Genomic DNA, 20,205 nt, shown 5'->3' on the forward strand with positions numbered 1-20,205 from the left:
AAGAGTGCCAAGAGTAAAATCATGTAGCTGAAATATATCTATAAAACTAATATGAGCAAAAAAAATTTAATTAATTAATTACATTTGTCAGTTATGGAAATGAATTACTGTATAGTAAGTTCAACACATTCAAAGGAAAATTGAATTAAATATCAGTTTTCCTGTGATAATTGTTTTCCCCAGTCTAATTGAATGAATAATAAAGAGACCAAACAAAATGATTCAAAAAACAATTGCTTGTGAAGCATGTCCATGACATAGTTTATTTTGTAAGGTACATGTAGCAGATTTATTCAGTACAAACTACAAGCACAGATCCACTCACAGCACAGGCAGAGCACCTGTGCATGAAGGATCCCAATACAGCTTAGAAGAGATCTGTTTTCCCCTCTTTCTCCACCAATGGGTGCATCTAATTATATGCACATGTGGCAACATTCCTCTTGTAGTGTGCCTTGCAAGTTATTGAGGCTTCATGAGGACTCCACTGGGAAGAGCGATAGGACGGGATGAGGATTCTCCATGCATTTGTAGATCCACAGTGAATACAGTTGACTCAGGAGTTATGTTCCAGGGATAGTGTGCAAAGCCAAAATCTTGTATAGTCAAAATTCACGTGCCCTGCATCTCCAAACTCTCTCCCAAGGCAAGTGCAATGGCAAGTGGGATTGCCAGTGTTTTTTTTTCCTGCTGGGAGCTCGCACTCTTAAAAAAAAAATCCTGGCAAAGCACATAAAGCTGAATTCACACAAGTTAATGTGCATAAGTTGCGAGTTGACTGTAGTGACCAAAGGTTGTTTTAGCAAATCTGCAGCATGTGAACTGAAATAAAATCCTATGGTTCTGTTAAACCTTTTAAAAGATTTTAATTTTCTTGTTCGTAGCCAATGAACATTTCAGTGCTCTTAATACACCTAGAAAGGCTTGCTATCCAGATTGACAAAATGCTTTTAAGTTTGGGGGGGGGTCAGAAATCCATATTTGAAGTGCAGTTTCTGGGCAATGATGAGCAAGGCATTTGCAGTGTCACAATAGAAGAAATGAAGTTATCTGTCTGGAGCCTCTTGATACAGATGGGTAGGTTTCTGCTTAGACTCCTTGCTGATTCACACAACAGCTATAACTTTGTGCAGAATTGGACATGCCTAAATCCGTTATTTCAGTGGGCTTGGTGAACCCATATCTGCTTAGAATTAGACTCATAATACTCATTCCCCAGCTGCCCTTATGTCCCTCAGTAATTTGGCACATTGCAACATACAATTTTTTTTGGAAGCAAATTCCCAATGAAAAAAAGAATAATGCTTTATCGTGTACATATAGTGAGTGATATATTTTCATTTCCTTGGTACTAAGAATTGAAGGTAGCACAGTTGTTTTTCTCCCTTGGGGCGGTACAGACCCCTGCAGTTAGCAGTTCATCAAGTGGCAGGACATAGGTTGATGCTCACAGCACCACTGACCAAAGCTGCCTTACTGAAACTTACTGGTCTTTCATCAATCATAAAGTTACGGATGCATCCAGTAAAGGAACTCTGGGTGGTAAGGCTGAATGTCAGGAGAGACTCTGTAGAGAGGTGGGGGGGGGAAATACATAAGTCGATCAATAACTCCAGTATCAATATAAAATCATGCTAGGACTGGTTTAACTAAAAGAGACAGCTGTGTAAAACTTGGAATGTGGTTTGTTTGAATGGTATTGCCTTTGTTACTGCTATTTACTTTGATTTATTTCAGTTACACACACGTACACACAACATGTGTGTGTGTGTGTGTGTGTATATACACACACACTGTAATTTATAAATAGTTGTCAAATAAAGGTTTTCAATAAGCTAAACTATTTTGGTCTTATATTTGTATTCTGTTATATTGTCAATCACTTGAAATTATTCCTTCTAAAATGTGCACAAAGATGTATGGATTGCTACTCCATCCCACCTCCAACAACAAATATTTATTACAGTCATAGACCAGCATAAGGAGAGAAGGGTACAATCATTTAAAATCTAAAGCCCCCCTTCAAATTACAGGTCTTTGCTAATGAACAGCACAAGGTATGTGACCATTACTTTAAAGAATACCGGTACTTGTTTTTTAAACACACACATGATTAATCTTTGAAAATAATATTAAAATGAGAATAAATCTTACCTGGCACTCCCCCAACAAACACAGGCTCCCTGTGGTCAATTGCTCTTGGATTTAATGGTCCTACTACATGATTCACTTCTGAATCTACATCCAGCTGTACCACATTAGCATCTCTAATAACTGTCATATGAAGCAAGAAAGAATAATATGGATCACCACTCTTCTTTCTGATTTTTCTTGCATACAAACATACTCATAAACATCTGGAAATCCTGAAGAACTGGACTATTTTCCCATGACCTGGATATGCTCTCATATCTGAATAGCTCAGTAGGTCCCAATGTGGATTTTATAACTCCAAAGCCATGGGCAGAACTCACCTAACAAATCCAGTAAGTAGAAGCTGTGCAAGGGCTTCAGATTGCACCATGGGGCTTTCCCCCTTCTGCCTCTGAAATTAGCTGGGAGGGCCAGCATGACTAAGCTGCTTCTGGCAAACCAGAGCAGCAGGGCTGTCTTAAGTATATTTGGTGCCCTGGCGCCGTGGTGTGACGGATCCCTCCAGCGCCTCCGCCCCGCCCCATTTCCCAGCGCGGCGGGCGGGTGCCCCCCTGGCGGCACAGTGCCCTGGCGCCCTGTGCCACCCAGCCTGGCCGTAGGACCGGCTCTGCAGAGCAGCACATGGAAATGCTGTTTACCTTCCTGCTGTAGCGGTACCTATTTATCTACTTGCACTTTGACGTGTTTTCGAACTGCTAGGTTGGCAGGAGCTGGGATCAAGCAACGGGAGCTCACCCCATTGCGGGGATTCAAACTGCCGACCTTCTGATCGGCAAGCCCTAGGCTCTGTGGTTTAACCCACAGCACCACCCACGTCCCATCCTCCCATGCTTAGGACAAATTAAAAGGTAAAGGACCCCTGACTGTTTAGTCCAGGCGCGGACGGCTGGGGTTGCGGTGCTCATTTTGCTTTACTGGCCGAGGGAGCCGGCGTTTATCTGCAGACAGCTTCTGGGTCATTGGCCAGCATGACCAAGCCACTTCTGGCGAACCAAAGCAGCACATGGAAACGCCGTTTACCTTCCTGCCGGAGCGGTACCTACAGTATTTATCTACTGTACTTGCACTTTGACATGCTTTCAAACTGCTAGGTTGGCAGGAGCTGGGACCGAACAACGGGAGCTCACCCTGTTGTGGGGATTCGAACCACCGACCTGATCTGCAAGCCTTAGGCTCTGTGGTTTAGACCACAGCGCCACCCGTGTCCCTAGGACAAATTACATACATCCTAATATAACATGGCATTGTTCCCCACAACCTGTTATGCAAGTAGCAAATGATGTGCCCAGAAGCACGGAAATAGATAATGTGACATTAATACATTGCCCCAGATATTGAAAAAGATAGGAGATTTATTGGATGTTTGCCATTTTCAGTAGCAGCCAAACTCAACCACAGAATTTTGGATACATTGCCACCCTTTTGCAGACCAAGCACTACCTGATTTCCACACATGCATGGCCTTATACAGTAATTCTAAGTCATTTACATACGGTACATGACATGTTTCAGAGCCCTAGCCAGTATGGATAATGTTCAGGGATGCTGGGAGTTGTGCACCAACAGCATCTGGAGGGAGCATCCGATCAACCATCCCTATTCACTCACCTGCAATTCTGTGCCATCGGCCATCACAGAGATTCTGTTTTGGTGTAACTGAGGTTGAGAAGTCTTTGATGCCATTGTTCAGCTTCACAATGACCTGGGAGAACAATGGCGTAATTTGAACCAGGACATAAATTTCAGGATTTTCACCATACCAGCACTACCATAGCCTTCAGATGAAATATTTCCAGCATTTAAAACATAAAGGAGGCTACAATTTGTTTAATAATTAACATAAAATAATTGGCTCTCAGAACCACTTAGCACTGCTACATTACATAATTCACAGGAAAAATGTGGTCTTTCCTAAGCTTGTGCCCAACATAAAATATAGTGACTAACAAAACAGAAATATTAAATTATAGCAAAATGTTTTAGCTTTTACCAAGATCAGTTGCTGTAATAAAAACGATTCAGTTTCTATGGTGGCAGTTATAGAACTTTGAGGATGGACTGCTCAGAAGGACTTCATTTGCTGAAGCTAAGCGATGCTGGTACTATCCTGTAGGCTGAGGCTTTGCCATCCAGAATAAACTTGTCTCAAGGGCCGTATAATGCTTTAATAGCTATCTAGTTCTTGAGATCTTTGACTTTTTTTGTCACTCCCCCTTTATTATTCAAGAACACTCAAACACATTCACAGGAAATGGCTTTTGTGATGCATGCTATAAAGAAATCATCACTTGATCCAAAACTAAAGAAAAATTACCTAGCTAGCTTAGTGGTGCCACCAGGGCCATTCAGCAGACAACACAGCAGGGCTGGTTTATCAAACTACCATCTAAAAAGGGCTTTTCATAAGACCATTAACCTCAAAGTCTAAAATAACCAGGGCTGCAGTCCCAACCACGCCTACTCAGAAGTGAGTCCCACTGAATTCAGTGGGGCTTACACCCAGATAAGGGGGGTTAGGATTGCAGCTTAACTCCACAACTCCTAACCTGCAATCTCTTAGCAGTTACTGGAGACCACAGAAGGGCAGAGTGCTTGTGTGATTGGATCTTAATTGAGGGTTTCTCACAGGCATTTGCTTGGCCACCATGAGAACAGGATGCTGGACTAGATAGGCCCTTGGTCTGATCCTATGTTCTTAGGTAGCAGCTGTAAATTTTGAATTTTTAAGGCAGCAACACAAAAATGTCAATTCCCCCCCTTCATCTTGACAGTGTTTTTAAAAATCGATGTTACAACTGAAGTTTTTTTTAATTGTGTGAACTCTTTATGCACCTGAAACAGAAGAACTACAACTAGTGTAAATTGTGTCTTTTTATGGGTAAATGGGACCCCCTTTTGAGAAATTAGAACCTGTTGCTATTAAGAGCAAATTTTGGTTTGTACACAATGAGCATTTGGAAAGGCATGCATATAAGAATGTAAAGGGAAATGTTAGTCCCCCTTCATACCTGCCCTTGTTTCATGTGCACATTCAGGAATTCTCCATTTATACTGTGTGCATGCATCAGGATTCCTGAACTGCTTCGAGGGCGGATTTCAAAAATAACTTCAAATTTCAGCCCCAAACTGAAGGATTCATCTGTAGGAGAAAAGCATGACAAATCATAGAATGATTTTGTGTGTTGTTGTTTTTTGGCACCAGAGTTAACTGGAAAAAGTCACCTGCTGCAGGACATAAAGTTTAGCTCCCAATTGTGTATATTTCTTAAATAGTTTTCATCTTTGGAATATGAGTCCCCCGCACTTTGATAGCCTCAAGGAATGATGATTAAGAGTCATACTCTTCAATTCTTGCTTTGAATATTTTGCTTTAATTTGTAATTGATGGTATCCAGCTAGCTTAAGAAAGTATCATGGCTTTCCATTTATTTCAATGGGTATCAATGGGTATACAGTGGAACCTCGGTTTATGAACACCTCAGTTTATGAACGCTTCAGTTTAAGTACTCCACGGACCGTCTGGAACGGATTAATCCACTTTCCATTACTTTCAACGGGAAAGTTCGCTTCAATTTATGAACGCTTCAGTTTATAAACAGACTTCCGGAACCAATTGTGTTCATAAACCGAGGTACCACTGTACTGTCCATTGCCACTTGAGCAATGTGCTGGTTTTGTGAGAGGGCTTATCCATTTTTAGGCGAGCAACCACTAGGCACTATTTCTGAATTTATAATTTGTGGCACTGATGGTGACACCCGCAGTTCCTATGCTACAATAAAGCCAAAGACTAATGGCTAATGGCTGGACTTGATCTGTGTCCACTAGCACTCAGGGCTGGCTCTATGGGTAGGCAGGATGGTGTGGAAGCCGTGCTGCGCGCTGCGCCCGCCCACCAGGGAAGGAGCGCCGGAGCGATCTCCGCACCACGGCGCCAGGGCACCCGACATGCTTGAGACGGCCCTGCTAGCACTGCCACCGAAATGACTGGAATCTTTTCCTCCAATGAGGCAGGGTATCTGGAGCAAGGCAGGAAGTGTGTGGAGCAAATGATTCTACTGTATGCTAATAAGGCTACATGGCACCCAGCATAATTTTCAAATAACTGATTCATTTCAATCTAATTATCTCTCTCCCTGCCCCTTCACTAGGCAACTGGTATCAATTCAGGCATCAGTCTGATGGAATAGTCAATGGTTAGTGATACATTACCAAGTATAATGTATCCTCCTTCTGATGAAAAATATGTTCCTTCTTCTGATAGGCCTTCAAAACAAGGAGTTACGCTAAAAGTTTGTGAAGGAGAAGTGACTGGTCTTCCATTGAGCTGTAAACTGCCGAGACAACCACTAAAACTGTAGACAGAGTTGATCTGATAAAACAAAACAGATTAAGAAAAATAGTAAAATAAGGAAAAGAGAAAGCCTTTGGCCTTTCCATTTGCTTAGGTGTACAATTGTTTATGGATACTTTTTCAAAAAAGCAATTTAAGGCCAAAAAATAGTGGGAGTAATAATGAAATGGCCTATGATTCTCACAGTCTGTTTGGTTCTTTTTGTTAGTGTCAAAGAAGCCTAAGTTATTTTCTAATCATATAACTGGAGGTTCTAGTCTAATCTTATTTGATGTAGGAAATTTGGAATGATATCATTGCCAACAGATCCAGAATGTACTAGTGTTAACAGATTCAAATGCAGGATATATTCTGATTCATTGCAAATAGTATCCAATAGATGCAGAGCTTTAAAGCATTTCTGCCCAGTTAATTCCCATGTAGGTAGCCATGTTGGTTTGGATCTTAATATATGCAGGCTTTGTTGTAGAAAAATACTTTTACCTGGATATTTTTGGCAGCTTTTCCTGGTGCTACACCCCCTACGTAAAAGGGTCTAGCAACTTGCCATGCTTTATCAAAAGAAGGAACACTGTCTTCGAGTACCCGGAGACCATCAATTGTCAAGCGGCCAATATTTTTCTCCCGAACAAACATGACCTAAATAAAGGCAGAGGCAAAGTCAACATTAGCATACAGAGACTAGTATATAATATAGCATTGTATAGCATCATATGTATTTTAGAGGAGACTGTTTGATTTATTCCACTACTCTAGAAACTCTTCATCTACTTCACAAGAGGGAGCCTGGTAGTTTATTGCAATAAATCCCAAATGAACCCCCAATTTTGACAGACAGATTTTATGCTTTTTTGGAATAGCACTTATCTAAAGCACATCATGATCTTTTCTCTTCCCGCTTACATTGTGCCATTGGTCATCATTGTACTTCTCCTGGCTTCTAATTCTTAATTTCCGGTAGCCACTGTTGAACATAAAAACCAGACGGCCGTGGGCAATAAAAAGGGTCATGAAATTTTCCTCCTCTTGATCAGAGACATAGAAGATCATTCCATGGGATGAGTGAGTCTTCAGGCTAATGGAAAACTGAGATCTGTCAAACAAAAATGGCACTTTAATACGTGAATGGAAATTGGTGAACAACCTGCCTTGCAGAACTTGATGGGAATATGCATACAGGGAAAAATAGTTGTGAAATGTCAAAAATTACTTTAGTTAGCTTAGTTTTTATTCCTTCAGTTTCGTAAAAATGCTTATCGGCATTTATTTGTAATAATATTACAAGTGTATGCTTAGCTGACTATACCTTTCATTGAAATCCTTTGGTAGGAAATCAAATTCTTGCCGGCTATTTGCTGTTCCTCCAAACAGATATGTATGCTCAGTTGCTTTGGGGCTGCTGGAGAAGTGACAATGTGGGTCCCCTTGAGCAATCTCCTCTTGACCATTTCTTTTAATGTTTGCTGAAAAGTGCGAGGCTGCTATGTTGTCTTTTCCAACCTTCATACAAATATAATTAATAATAATAATAATAATAATAATAATAATAATAATAATAATAATTGCTACAGAGTTGGCACAATCTTCTGTCTACTTCTAGATGTTACTTCAGATGGTCAGATCTAATCTTCACTGTGGTGCTAATATAAATCAGCTATAATCAAAACTGCACAGGCTCATGGTAAAAACAGCTACCTATTTATTTAAAGCCCTTGGAGAGAGAGACTACGGGATGTGGAAAGACTCCAGCTGCCCTCACTCATATTTTCCCTTTGCTATTAAAATTATATCCCAGTCCTTCTTTATATATGATTGCAGCAGACAAAACAGATCTGCAGTCCATCACATTTGATGGGTTCCTCAATTTCTTTTCCTTAAAGGGAAGCAGTCAAGGTCACATATACCTCATTCCAGATTTGGCACTGAGAACAGAAATACACAGGCTCATCCCTGGAAAACCGAGCAACCTTTAAACTTATCCACTGCACCAGTAGTTCCCAAACTTTTTTCTCTTTGGGCCATTGGAAAATTGCTGATGATTTTTCTGCCTGTTGTAGCAATTGCAATGTGTTGTACTAGATGCTACCGATTTTTAATTGCATTTTAATGCTTCTTTTATTTCTTACAAATTGTATAACAATTTGAATTCCGTAGAACCCTTTCAAGTTGCTGCCTTTTTCTTCTTGCTGCTCTGTCTTTTGTGCTGCTAATCCTCTCCCCCCCTTTCAAGTGCCTCTTCCCCTTCTCACTTCTGCTTTGTCCTGGTCACCTTCAGGATAGACCGGATAGACGGGTCCACAGCTGCTGTGCCTGCCTTTCTTCACAGACACGCTGTGGACCAGCTGAATGAAGCATGCAGACCTCTGGTGGTCCGCAGGCCACAGTTTGGGGACACCAATACTTTCCCCTAAATGAACTAGTATTTTGCAAGTCCAACATTCAATGGTGTTCAAAGTCTTTGTTCCTTCCAAGACATCATTGAGAGCCGGTGTTGAAGGGAACTTGGGTCCTGCCCTCCCTCTTCCCTGGTCTGAAAGTCCCATTAGCAGTTGTAAGTCTGGAGCAGCTCACCCTTTTCTTTTGGCTTCCTTTGGGTTTGGAGGAATTTTTTATTTTCTTATGGAAAAGGGCAGCAGGAGGAGATTCAACAGGACATCCATATAAGGATGCTTGGATTTTCTCAGGATACCGCTGGAAGTCTTCCACCTCAACGTCTTGATCCAACCTATGTGGTTTTTTTAAAAAAAGATAAAGTTGTTATTCCCAACAGTCCACTATGATTGTGCATGTAGGGATTTTCTTCCTTCCCTCAAAAACAAACAACAGCAAGAAATTTTTTAAAAAATCCATGTCTACATGCTCATGGAATAGATTCGTGGAAACTCCGCCCTTTGCCACATGCAGAGAGAACTTTTGCTGCACTTACAGCCAAGCTTTGCTGCATCATTCGTATAATTTTTGTATTATACTTCAAACTGAATGGCTGTATGTTTGTTTGTTTGTGTGTAAATGACTGCAAATGGAACTATAAATGGGGTATATGATCTAGATTGCCTTTCATCCCCAAGGGAAAAGCAGAAACAGAAGAATGTATGTTTGTAGATCAGAGACTTTGCTAACCTTTTAAAACTGCAGGCAACCGACAATTGACTTTATTGAAGTATTCCAGCAGCTTATCTCAGTAGCATATTTTTAATGCATTCATTACATTTTTCAATCCTGTCCCATCCTAGAGGGCTCTTGGTGGGTACCAAACAATTTAAATACAGCATTAGGTAAAATGCCCAATATTAAGAAGATAACTGCTCAATCCTTTGAGTCTGGGTTCAGCAATGACATTAACATTTAAAACATTGCCATTTAGGTCTGCAGGCCCCAAAGACCTAAGCAGAAAATACACTTTTCATGACACACACAAAAATGGCAACTTGAAGAATAACCTATCAGGATGAGTTTGGGACCCAGATACTTGAAGGAACATCTCTATACCAGCTTGCCCGGACTGCTATCTGTAGGGGTGCCCCTTTTCATCATCCCACCAATGAGCTTACCTCACTGTGATGCAAGACAGGGAGGTTTTTTTGTAGTGGCACTCTCTTTTATGCATCTCTCTAGCCTTGGAGGTACACAGAGTTTACATTATGTACTTGGAGGTACATTAATGGGGTTTCAGTGTCAAAATAGGCCTGATATAATCATCCAGGCCTAGACAGCATCTCTTAAAAAGCAGAGACATTACCTTGCTGACAAAGGTCTGTATAGTTAAAGCTATGGTTTTCCCAGTAGTGATGTGTGGAAGTGAGAGCCGGACCATAAAGAAGGCTGATCGCCGAATAATTGATGCTTTTGAATTATGGTGCTGGAGGAGACTCTTGAGAGTCCCATGGACTGCAAGAAGATCAAACCTATCCATTCTTAAGGAAAGCAGCCCTGAGTGCTCACTGGAAGGACAGATCATGAAGCTGAGGCTCCAATACTCTGGCTACCTCATGAGAAGACCCTGGAAAAGACCCTGATGGTGGGAAAGATTGAGGGCACTAGGAGAAGGGGACAACAGAGGATGAGATGATTGGACAGTGTTCTCGACGCTACCAACATGAGTTTGTCCAAACTGCGGGAGGCAGTGGAAGACAGGAGTGCCTGGCGTGCTCTGGTCCATGGGGTCACAAAAAGTTGGACATGACTAAACAACAACAAGGCTATGAGATGAGACCAGCTGTAATTGACATACTCAAATGCCAGAGAAATACAGGTGGTTCATGGTATGGAGTTTTAATTTGTTGTTGTTATTATTGTGCTATAATTGCTTTTATTTTTGTTTTAAACTGCCCTAGGATGGATTAACGGTGGTATAGAAATGCATCAAGTAGCTAAATATACAAGTTGAAATGCACTTACCTTGTGAAATAAGCATTGCTTATACACCCAGTGAAGTTGGCAAACTCAGTAGTGATGGGAGATCCACCAAAGTAGAATTTCTTGGTGCTCACTGGCTTTTCTTCACTTTCATATGCTGAATTATCTACACTTTTCTTTTCTTCATCTACCAAAAGCTCAAGTCTGCAGAACAAAATAATGCATCTTACACAGAGTCTTTTAAATTCAGCATGCGATACCCAAGCAACGTAGCCATTTCGGTGATGTTGAACTTGATGAATGAGTCGCTAGGTGGCACCATCAAACCATGAGTGTGCTCAGAAATGAGAAGCAGCTCAGTAAAACCCCTGGAAATACTGAAGTCACACACATCTTAACTGCAATACCTGGGAGCAAGCCTCGCTGAATTTAATTGGACTTACTTCTGAGTAGAGACAGGTGGGATTGCACTGTAAATCACTGTCACAATCCTAACTATAACAATATGCTTACAGCAGCATTGCAGACAAAGGAAATGCAGAAACTGAAAACCCATTGAGTTTTTATAATATTTCATGTGGCAAGGATGTGAGTGGCATTGTTTTGATATGGAGATGCCATGTCCCCACTCATTCCTTTCGTACTGATATTTCAATCTTTGTGTGTGACCACTGGGCTGCTGTTGTGGAAGGGAGACCTATTTACCATGGCAGGACTGCCACACAGCACCTTGCCAGTTTCAATGTCGCAAAGATATACCAGGCATTTAAAACCTATGCTGCATATTCAGAATATTGACCTATTTCAGGTGCTCTTGGGCTTCCACATATTGCTGAACTACAAGTCCCATCAGCCTTGGCAAACATGGGCATATGTCCAGGGATCATGGGAGTTATAGTTCAGCAACATCTGGAGGGCCAACGGTACCCTGGACTTGAGCATTTTATTAATTGTGTTAAATAAATATATTGTAACACGCTTCTGCTGAGCTAGGGTGTTCCTACTAGTTTTGGGATATATATGCTGACCTTCTTAAAGAAGATATTAGTGTGGAATGGAGTATTGCATTTTGTATTCTAATAAATATATCCAAGTGGAGTAATGAACTGTGAGTGTAATAAGATGTGCAGCGAAACAAAAATAGTTTGTTTGTTTTTTAACAGTTTTACCTTTCTGGTGAGGCAGATGTAATGACAAAATGGGCTTTGCCATCATTATAAGATCTTTCTTCTGCCTGAACTTTGACTCCTTTAGCATTTAAAACAACAGCTCCCTTCTCCAAGGAAATAGAGAACACATCTGACTGAAACACAGAGAAAAACATTGGACCCACAAGTCAAAGAACAGTTAGTAATAATTCTTGTAATGTAGTTGAGCAAAGTAAGCGTACTGAGAGAGAACCAAAATGGATGGGATGTGATCTGTGTGAATGCATTGAGGGGTTAAAAAACCCCATGTTGTAAACACACCTGTTTTGTCTCTAAGTGTTTAAGCATTTTCCCTATCATAGCATTTTAAAAAAAGATGGCGGGGGTGGGGTGGGGAGAGAAATGAGGTCATTTTCTTGGCTGGGATCCAAAATGACATAAAAGCTCTGCATATGTGCTCACACTCCCCCCACCCCAACAGTCTTTCAGAGATTCACAGCTGCTGTTCAAATGCACCATGTTGGGAATTAGGCAAAAGAGAAAGGGTCCTTTGGTAGGAGAAGGGCCCCCTCTGCAACAAGGAGTGGCTCCTTTAATGCAATTGTCCCAGGGCTCTGGATTGACATCTCAGAGGGGGTTTGAAATTGCACTTTCGACTCTGCTTCTTCATAAATGATGCAATACCTATTTATTCCAGAATGCCTTTTTTCAGCTGATTTGTCACCCACTGCTGTAAATTCATTGATGCATTTATATATTTTTATTATGGCTTGATATGTCTTGTTTAACCTGCTCATTGCGTTTTATGTAAGTTGCCTTGGAAAGGCAGCTGGATGTAAATGTTTCAAATAAACAAATAGGGCATAAAGCATTCATCTGGACTGGTGCCATTTCCCCTTTGAACAACTATTATGTCAAATCTTCTAACCGAATCTGAATGTGCAAGGTAGTTTCCAGGAAGTTGTGAAAAGTTCCTCAAAGAAAACAATGAAATTCACACAGAGAACTGGGCTGATTTTTTTTTAGCATCAGTTGCCCAGCTGATTTTTTTTTAGCATCAGTTGCCCAGACCTATGCACACTTTGATTATTTATTTTTTAACACCACCATTTAAAAGTCTGAAAGTGGTGATATTTACTGACCACAAATAAATCCCATCCAAAGTTAAACTACAGTTGTAAAAGTACTATCTCAGATTTTATGTACAGGACATATGTACAGGACATTCACATTTGCACTCACTTTATGTACAGGACATTCACATTTGCACTCACTGTCAGGTCTCAGGGAGAATTAAATACTTTGGCCCCAATTTAGCAAAAGCTGGTTGCACTGAGGTCCACTGAAGTAAGAATAATGTTCCACTAATCTCAATGGGACTTTATTTTGACCATGTTTCTCTGGGTCATCGTCACTGCCATTCAGCCCATGGGCTGCCCTGAAATATATCTACTGATAAAGCTATTTAGAAACAACATTTTCTTTAAAAACAACACAGGTTTTTATTATATTTAATTATATTTAATGGGGAAACTCTACTTACTCCTTCACTACAATAGAAGAGAAGTCCATTAGGCTGTAAAGTTCGGAAATTAAAGCCACCTTCAAATCCGTTAAAGGGGGAGATTTTCTGGCTGGATGCAATGTAGCTTTCTCCATTGAAATATGCTTTGCGGGACATCTGCTCACCAAACAAACAGAACAGAGGTAGTTGTAGATCTTTTTTTTGGTGAAAAAAATAACAATAGAAAAAACAGAATATGCAGGCCACAGGTGGGTAAGTTTTCATGTTCATAAAAGTCCAGCAACCCCCGTGCTTCACGTGTCATTGCTGCAGGATATTGCAAACGCTTATTACATGGGAACAGAGATGCTCCTGGCTCACTTTTAAGTGCTGTTGAACAGTACTACATGAATTGTGCCTCAAGTGGAAGAAAGGGACTGTTTGGATGATACTCCCCACCCCTTGGAACCTCTGTGTTATGGCCTGGAATCAGATTCCCCATTGTTAGGGATGAAAGCAAGGGCTCTGAAGCACAACTGGAAGGCCCCACAGCGCCAGCGCAAGAAGCACTCTCTAACCTGCCATTGCAGGACACCCCACCCCCACCCCCAGGATGTGGCACTGCTGCTTTCTGACTGCAGAAATTGCCCAAGGCTCCCTCGCTCTGTCACAGTAGGAGACTACTGGAGAAGGCTGGGACCTTAAAGTGCTACTGTGCTAGTTCTTGCACAGGGCACTTGCTGATGGGACTCATTAGTTGAATCCTGCTAATAGGGCTGTTAGGCATTGGAAGACAGGCGTGCCTGGCGTGCTCTGGTCCATGGGGTCACGAAGAGTCGGATACGACTAAAAAACAACAATAGGGTTGTTGCTGGTGTCCATCCACCTCAAGAGACAATGGAGTGTGCCTCTGGGGATGAAGTCAAAATGCTGTGTTAGCAGCACCAGTATGACCTCCCTGTGTAGGGAGGTCCTGGTCTGCCCAGACGAGAAGCCCCCCCCCCCCGCCTTGCTGTTGTGCACCAAATGAAAGCAGAATATATTTGGCACCAGCTAGGCTGCAGGAGTTGCTGGAAGGAGGCATACAAGGCTCCATCCAACCACCTTAGAGACTCCACTCTGGATTTGTGTAAGGTTTACTTCTTGGCCTTAGACCTATTGAAATTAATGAACCGTAGTTAGTCATGTCCATTCATTTCAGTGGGTCTACCCTGCGTGGGACTAATATTAGATACAACTCATAATTCTATAAGTCAGTTGTTTGGGACTGAAATTTTACTTGATGGAGAGAAATTGCCCTCATATTTATGCTCAGTTTTGTATTTTGCCTTATGGTTTGTGTGTCTCCCCTTTCTGAGGCTTTGAGGCCACAGAACATTTTTATGTCAGATGCTCCTCTGGTTTCTTCAAAATTCTGCAGCTGAAATTCTACTGTTTGGCATCATACATTTTTGTACTTTATGCCAATTATGCAAATCTGAAGATAAAGAGCTAATTTAAAATATGTATTCTGAAGTAAGCCTAGAAAGATTTATTAAGCTTTCAGATTTCTTAGCGGGTGCATAGTGTTGGAGACCTACCACACTGGGTTTTTTTAAAATCCAGATTTACTTTCTACATTCAATAGCATAAGGAGCACTACATTTCCATTTATGTACTCTAAATGAATGTAATTTATTTTGTGTGTGTGTTTTGCTTTGAGAACATTATCTGTTCCTACCCCGCTAAGTATCACAAGCAGATGGGGAGAAAAATAATAATGCTTTGCACTTTAAAAACCGAGGGAAAACTCAGTAGAGATAGAGGAAAACATCAGAATATATAAATGTTGAAAAACACAAACAGAAGATCTATGTACCATACTTACAAGTGATTCTTCTGGGCATCCATAGCCAATTCCTAGAGTTCCTGGTTCCTCTAACAAGTTGAAGTCCTTCTTTTGGAACTGGAAGCCTTTCATGCATCCTCTGAAGCCTGTGGTGGTGGCTAGGTGTGAGCTCACACTACTGTGAAGACACAATGTTTGTTCAGAGGGAACCAGCTAACCACTCACACAGAGCCACAGCATGCACAGTCATAGGTACAGAAATATTGTGTGATGGATGTCCATTCTACTAGGTTTTGTCTGAAATGTAGCAGCGGTTTGATGCAGGGAGTAGTCCATTGCCACTTGCAGGATGGTCAAAAGGGGAGAGCACTTTTATTACTCCCCACCCCCCTCCAATCATCTTTCCATTCTCATCTCAATTCCTGCCAGAGAACAACTTGCTGGTTAGATACACCACATTGGAATGTTGTAGAAGATTAATCGTCTTAGGGAGGTCTATGAAGGCTGAAATGCAGTAAGATCAGGGGCGTTGCAATGGGGGGGCGATACGCCCCGGGTTCCACTCTGGGACTCCCAAGCCGAGCCTCCAGCTTCCCGGTAAAAAGTCCGCGCCAAGCAGCACTGAGCGGGCTTTTTACCTAGCTGGAGGCGCGCGGCTTTGGAGGTGTGGATACCCCGCCACGTATGCGTTGTTACGTAGTGATGCCCCCCCCCAGTACATGGCAATTTGCCGCCCCGGGTGTCGCAGCGCCTCGCCACATCCCTGAGTAAGATAATCACTAGTCCTACTCTTTCAACATGCCTTAAATGCTGCAGTGATGTATCTGGAAATACCAATTGTTCCTATTATGATGGTGCCAGCAAGAACTTGCCTGGCCCCTCACTAAGGGTGAGCAGGTTGGTAAGTAGCAGTGGCCAGGCATTTTCCATGGGCGGTCCCATACCTGCAGAATTCGTTTCCCTGAAAACTTCAGAGCCCTGCCTCTTGTGGCCTTTTAACAGACCCCAAATACTGTTTCTTAATTTATTTATTTTTACTAAGCTGTCTTTTAGTCTTATTGCTGGCCCATTTTATATGCTTTTAATCAGGGCTTTTTCAGCTGGAACTCAGTTACAGCATCTCTCAGGTGGGTTCTGGCACCTTTCAGGTGGGTACCATTGCCCTTCTAAAAGAATAAGGTGAGTTCCGGCACCTCTTTTTCTAGAAAAATGGCACTGCTTTTAATCTTACATTTATTCTTTCTTGCTTTCCCCCCAAATTGTAAACCACTTTGTGAGGGCTTGCTCCAAAAGGCAGGGTATAAATATTTTAAATAAATAATGAAATATACAATGCTTGCAAAACAACATGCCTACAGATATAATTTGTCATATTGGATTAAAAAAACCTTTCCCCCACTGGGTTACATGTTTTAATTTAGCAATGTGGGTGCAGCAAATTCATAGCAACATATAAAATGAAAAATTACTTAAGCATTAATAGTGATTGAATGTGGATTATAAACCAACCTAGATTTTAAAATTTCAGGAGGAGCCCCTCCTATATAGATATCAGTAAAGGGCATGCTTTGCTTCTCGTTCTCCACACTTCTGATATGTCTCCTATCTACCAACAAGATCATTTTCTTGGAGTTGTGGTATATAACAGATATCTGAAATTGGAAAAAAGGGAGTTAAAAACCACAGTTAATATAGTACATAACTACATCTTAGAAAGATTCATTAAAAGTTTGTAAAATAAGAGGGCTTTTAAAATGGAGAAATACACTTTTTTGTCTGTTTACTGTTCATTTGTAATTGTTTTGCAGATATATTTAGTAACTTTGGTGGACTGGAGGGGGCCCATTGGGGCAGTGGTTAAACTAAAAGCATATGTTTTGTGTTCAGAAGATCCTATTTCTAATCTCTCTAAAGAAACAAGCCTCAGAGTTCTTCCTCGGTTCTTACCTGGCAACTGTAGTTAGGAAGACATACTGTACAGTACTCAGTTTGCAGTTTCATTGTGACCATCTCTTTCAGACAGTTTGTTGCTGTCTGTTCTTGGAAACTGTGTTATTTCCCACTCAATAAGGGTTTTTGGTACTTAGTATAATATGTTGCATTCTTTTGCTCAATATCTGTTCTTGGAAACTGTGTTATTTCCCACTCAATAAGGGTTTTTGGTACTTAGTATAATATGTTGCATTCTTTTGCTCAATAATCTATAGTTATTAACTTATTTCTTATTATTACACCTTGTCTTTCTGTGTAAAGCACCTAAGGCAGATAACTATAGTGATAATAATACCAAGACAACACATTAACTGTAAAATAAAAAGGCAATAAAACCAAATTTCAGAAAGGCAGCAACAAAATACCTCGTGGAATTTTGCATCATTAATCAGAGCTTTCTTCAAAGGATCGTCGAGAATCATAGGGCCACTGGGGAAGCCAAAGTCGTACTGTAGATACAGGTACCCATTCTGCATCTCTAGGCTGAAGAACATACTCTGCACAACAGACACACAAAACCAGTAAGATTTATCTGAGAGGATTTGTGTGTCAGAAATTTATATTTATAAAGATATTTATAAGGTTTCACAAATTGTCAGTATATGACACTACTGGCTATTACTTAAAATTTATAGCTGTAAGTGAGACTTGAGTGTAATAAATAATAATAATAATAATAATAATAATAATAATAATAATATATTATTTATACCCTGCCCATCTGGCTGGGTTTCCCCAGTTACTCTGGGCGGCTTCCAACAAAATATTAAAAATACAATATAAAAATATTTAAAATAGTTCCCTTTATGCAACAACACCTCCTCCTGTCTACTTCATCCACCTTTTGGAACAGCACGGTGTGCTTTTCTACTTACAACAACCATATATGTTCTTAAACAAACTTCTCAGCTTGTCTTTGCTTAGATGACATCATCTCAGCCAGAGCAACTAATGGTTGTAGACATGTTAGTATCTTCAACCTTTAGTTTTTCTAATGAGTCTACCAGACAAATGCCAAGACCAAGGATGACCCTACTATTATTTTTATTGGAAACTAGGAATTATTAGGCATCAGTAAAAGGAAAAAAACAAGACTTTTCTGGATTTTTCTTTTCTTTTCATTCCACTTACTCCGTTAACCATCAGGAGGAGAAGTCCATTATCTGTTGGTGTCCGAACTTCCACATCAAAACGCGTCACCAAGCCAAACCTCCCTCTTCTCTCAATATTCCTCACCAAAGCATAGCCAGAGCCATCAAAGAAATAATTCACAGCCCGGCTCTGTGTAAAGGCCAACTTATTCCTAGGGTGGACAGGAAAAGAGGTGAAGAAAAATCAGAACACTGGAGTCTGAAAGCCCTACATTCTCCAACCTAAAAAGATCATTATGGAAGCAATACTGAAAGGGCAACTCAGGAAATGAGGTCGTTGGCCTAAACAAAATATAGTCAATGCCCAGGCATTATTATTCAGTAAAATTGTTTACTTAAAGTGCTAGCTTATGTAAAATTTACTGGGAGTGTTTGTATTATTTTTGCTTGCACGTTCTGTTGTACTAATCTGCAAACGTGTGAAGTGGGCAAGGGAGTTAAGAAATCAGTACCATCTACTGAGGGGGCTGTATATGATTTTGTGTGTGTGTGTGTGTGTGTGTAAAATAAGGCTAATGTAGTACAGTTATCATCTGGGGAAAGGCTGTAGCTCAGTGGTAAAGTATCCGGTTTGCTTTTTTTTTTTAAAATACATTTTATTCCATTTTCCAAATTCAACAAATTAACAAAACCAATCTTTTATACAAAATCTTATATTCATATCTTTTACCTTGCTCCGCCAAGCTATGACTCCCCCCCTCCCTTCATGCGGGTTTCTTATTAATTCCCTTTTTTGCAGTTCCTTTTTTGTCATATTGGTCAATTCGTAAGGTTTATTTTAATCCTGCGAGAGTTTTTAACGATCTACAGTTTTTCTCCATATAGTCCACATATTTACTCCAGTCCTTTTGAAACCTTGTCTCCCCCTGGTCACGAATCTTACATGTCAATCTAGCAAGTTCAGCATAGTCCATCATTTTTGTCTGCCACTCCACAATTGTAGGTAATTCCTGTAATTTCCATTTTTGGGCTAACAAAGTCCTAGCCGCGGTTGTTGCATACATAAACAGTGTTTGATCTTCTTTTCTAATCTCTCCTCCCATTATTCCTAACAAAAATGCTTCTGTTTTTTTGGAAAAGTATATCTAAACATCTTTTTCAATTCGTTATATAAACTTTCCAGGTAGAGCATCCGGTTTGCAAGCAGAAGGTCCCAAGTTCTATCCTAGGCATCTCCAGGCAGGGGTGGGAATGTTCCCTGGCTGAAACCCTGGAGATCCTCTGCTAGTGAGTTACTGAGCAAGATGGACCAATGGTTTGACTCAGTATGAGTCCTATTTATATAGACAGGGGTCTCAGAAATGCTGGGCAGGAAGTGATGTCGACTGAACTAATGGCTGAAGAGAGGTATACATTAATGCCTGCTAACTTGCAATGTGTAATCAAGCAAAGTAGATACACGTATGAGCAGGCCACTAGGCCAAATGCAATATAGCTAAATCCATCCCATCATGAGAAGTACAATGAATACAGTTCACCCTACCTGGCACAGGGTATGGATTTGGTGACGTTATAGATATTTTTGAAATTGTACAAACTGATGACATCATCATTCAGTGTTGCAAGCTCCAAACAGCCAGTGAATCCAGGCAGAGCCAAGCTTGGAGGGAGCTGCAGAGAGAAGGAAGCAAAATAGATTATGTTCAAGTCAATGCCAAATGAGTTAGCGAGCCAAGCTGCATCTGTAAAAAGGCTTTTTGTAGGGCAGATTTGGGTGA

General features: G+C 40.8%; 1 protein-coding gene across 1 annotated transcript in view; it reads right to left on the reverse strand.

Annotated features, from left to right (window-relative positions):
- Nucleotides 1-218: 218 nt before the first annotated feature.
- LAMA4 (laminin subunit alpha 4) overlaps nt 219-20,205 on the reverse strand; it is a 73,963-nt gene continuing 53,976 nt past the window's right edge. The window contains exons 22-38 of the mRNA XM_035109109.3: nt 19,971-20,098; nt 18,468-18,639; nt 17,702-17,833; nt 16,854-16,996; nt 15,384-15,522; nt 13,556-13,693; nt 12,034-12,167; nt 10,907-11,068; nt 9,080-9,233; nt 7,815-8,008; nt 7,412-7,601; nt 6,992-7,147; nt 6,367-6,526; nt 5,163-5,293; nt 3,763-3,856; nt 2,155-2,274; nt 219-1,567 (exon numbers count right to left, since the gene is read on the reverse strand). Of these exons, the coding sequence (XP_034965000.2) occupies nt 1,422-1,567; nt 2,155-2,274; nt 3,763-3,856; nt 5,163-5,293; nt 6,367-6,526; nt 6,992-7,147; nt 7,412-7,601; nt 7,815-8,008; nt 9,080-9,233; nt 10,907-11,068; nt 12,034-12,167; nt 13,556-13,693; nt 15,384-15,522; nt 16,854-16,996; nt 17,702-17,833; nt 18,468-18,639; nt 19,971-20,098 (2,493 nt within the window). The 3' untranslated portion in view covers nt 219-1,421. The remainder of the gene's footprint in view (nt 1,568-2,154; nt 2,275-3,762; nt 3,857-5,162; nt 5,294-6,366; nt 6,527-6,991; nt 7,148-7,411; nt 7,602-7,814; nt 8,009-9,079; nt 9,234-10,906; nt 11,069-12,033; nt 12,168-13,555; nt 13,694-15,383; nt 15,523-16,853; nt 16,997-17,701; nt 17,834-18,467; nt 18,640-19,970; nt 20,099-20,205) is intronic.

This window comes from Zootoca vivipara, chromosome 3 (assembly GCF_965207765.1).
Source record: "Zootoca vivipara chromosome 3, rZooViv2.hap1.1, whole genome shotgun sequence".
In the NCBI taxonomy this organism is placed as follows: domain Eukaryota; kingdom Metazoa; phylum Chordata; class Lepidosauria; order Squamata; family Lacertidae; genus Zootoca; species Zootoca vivipara.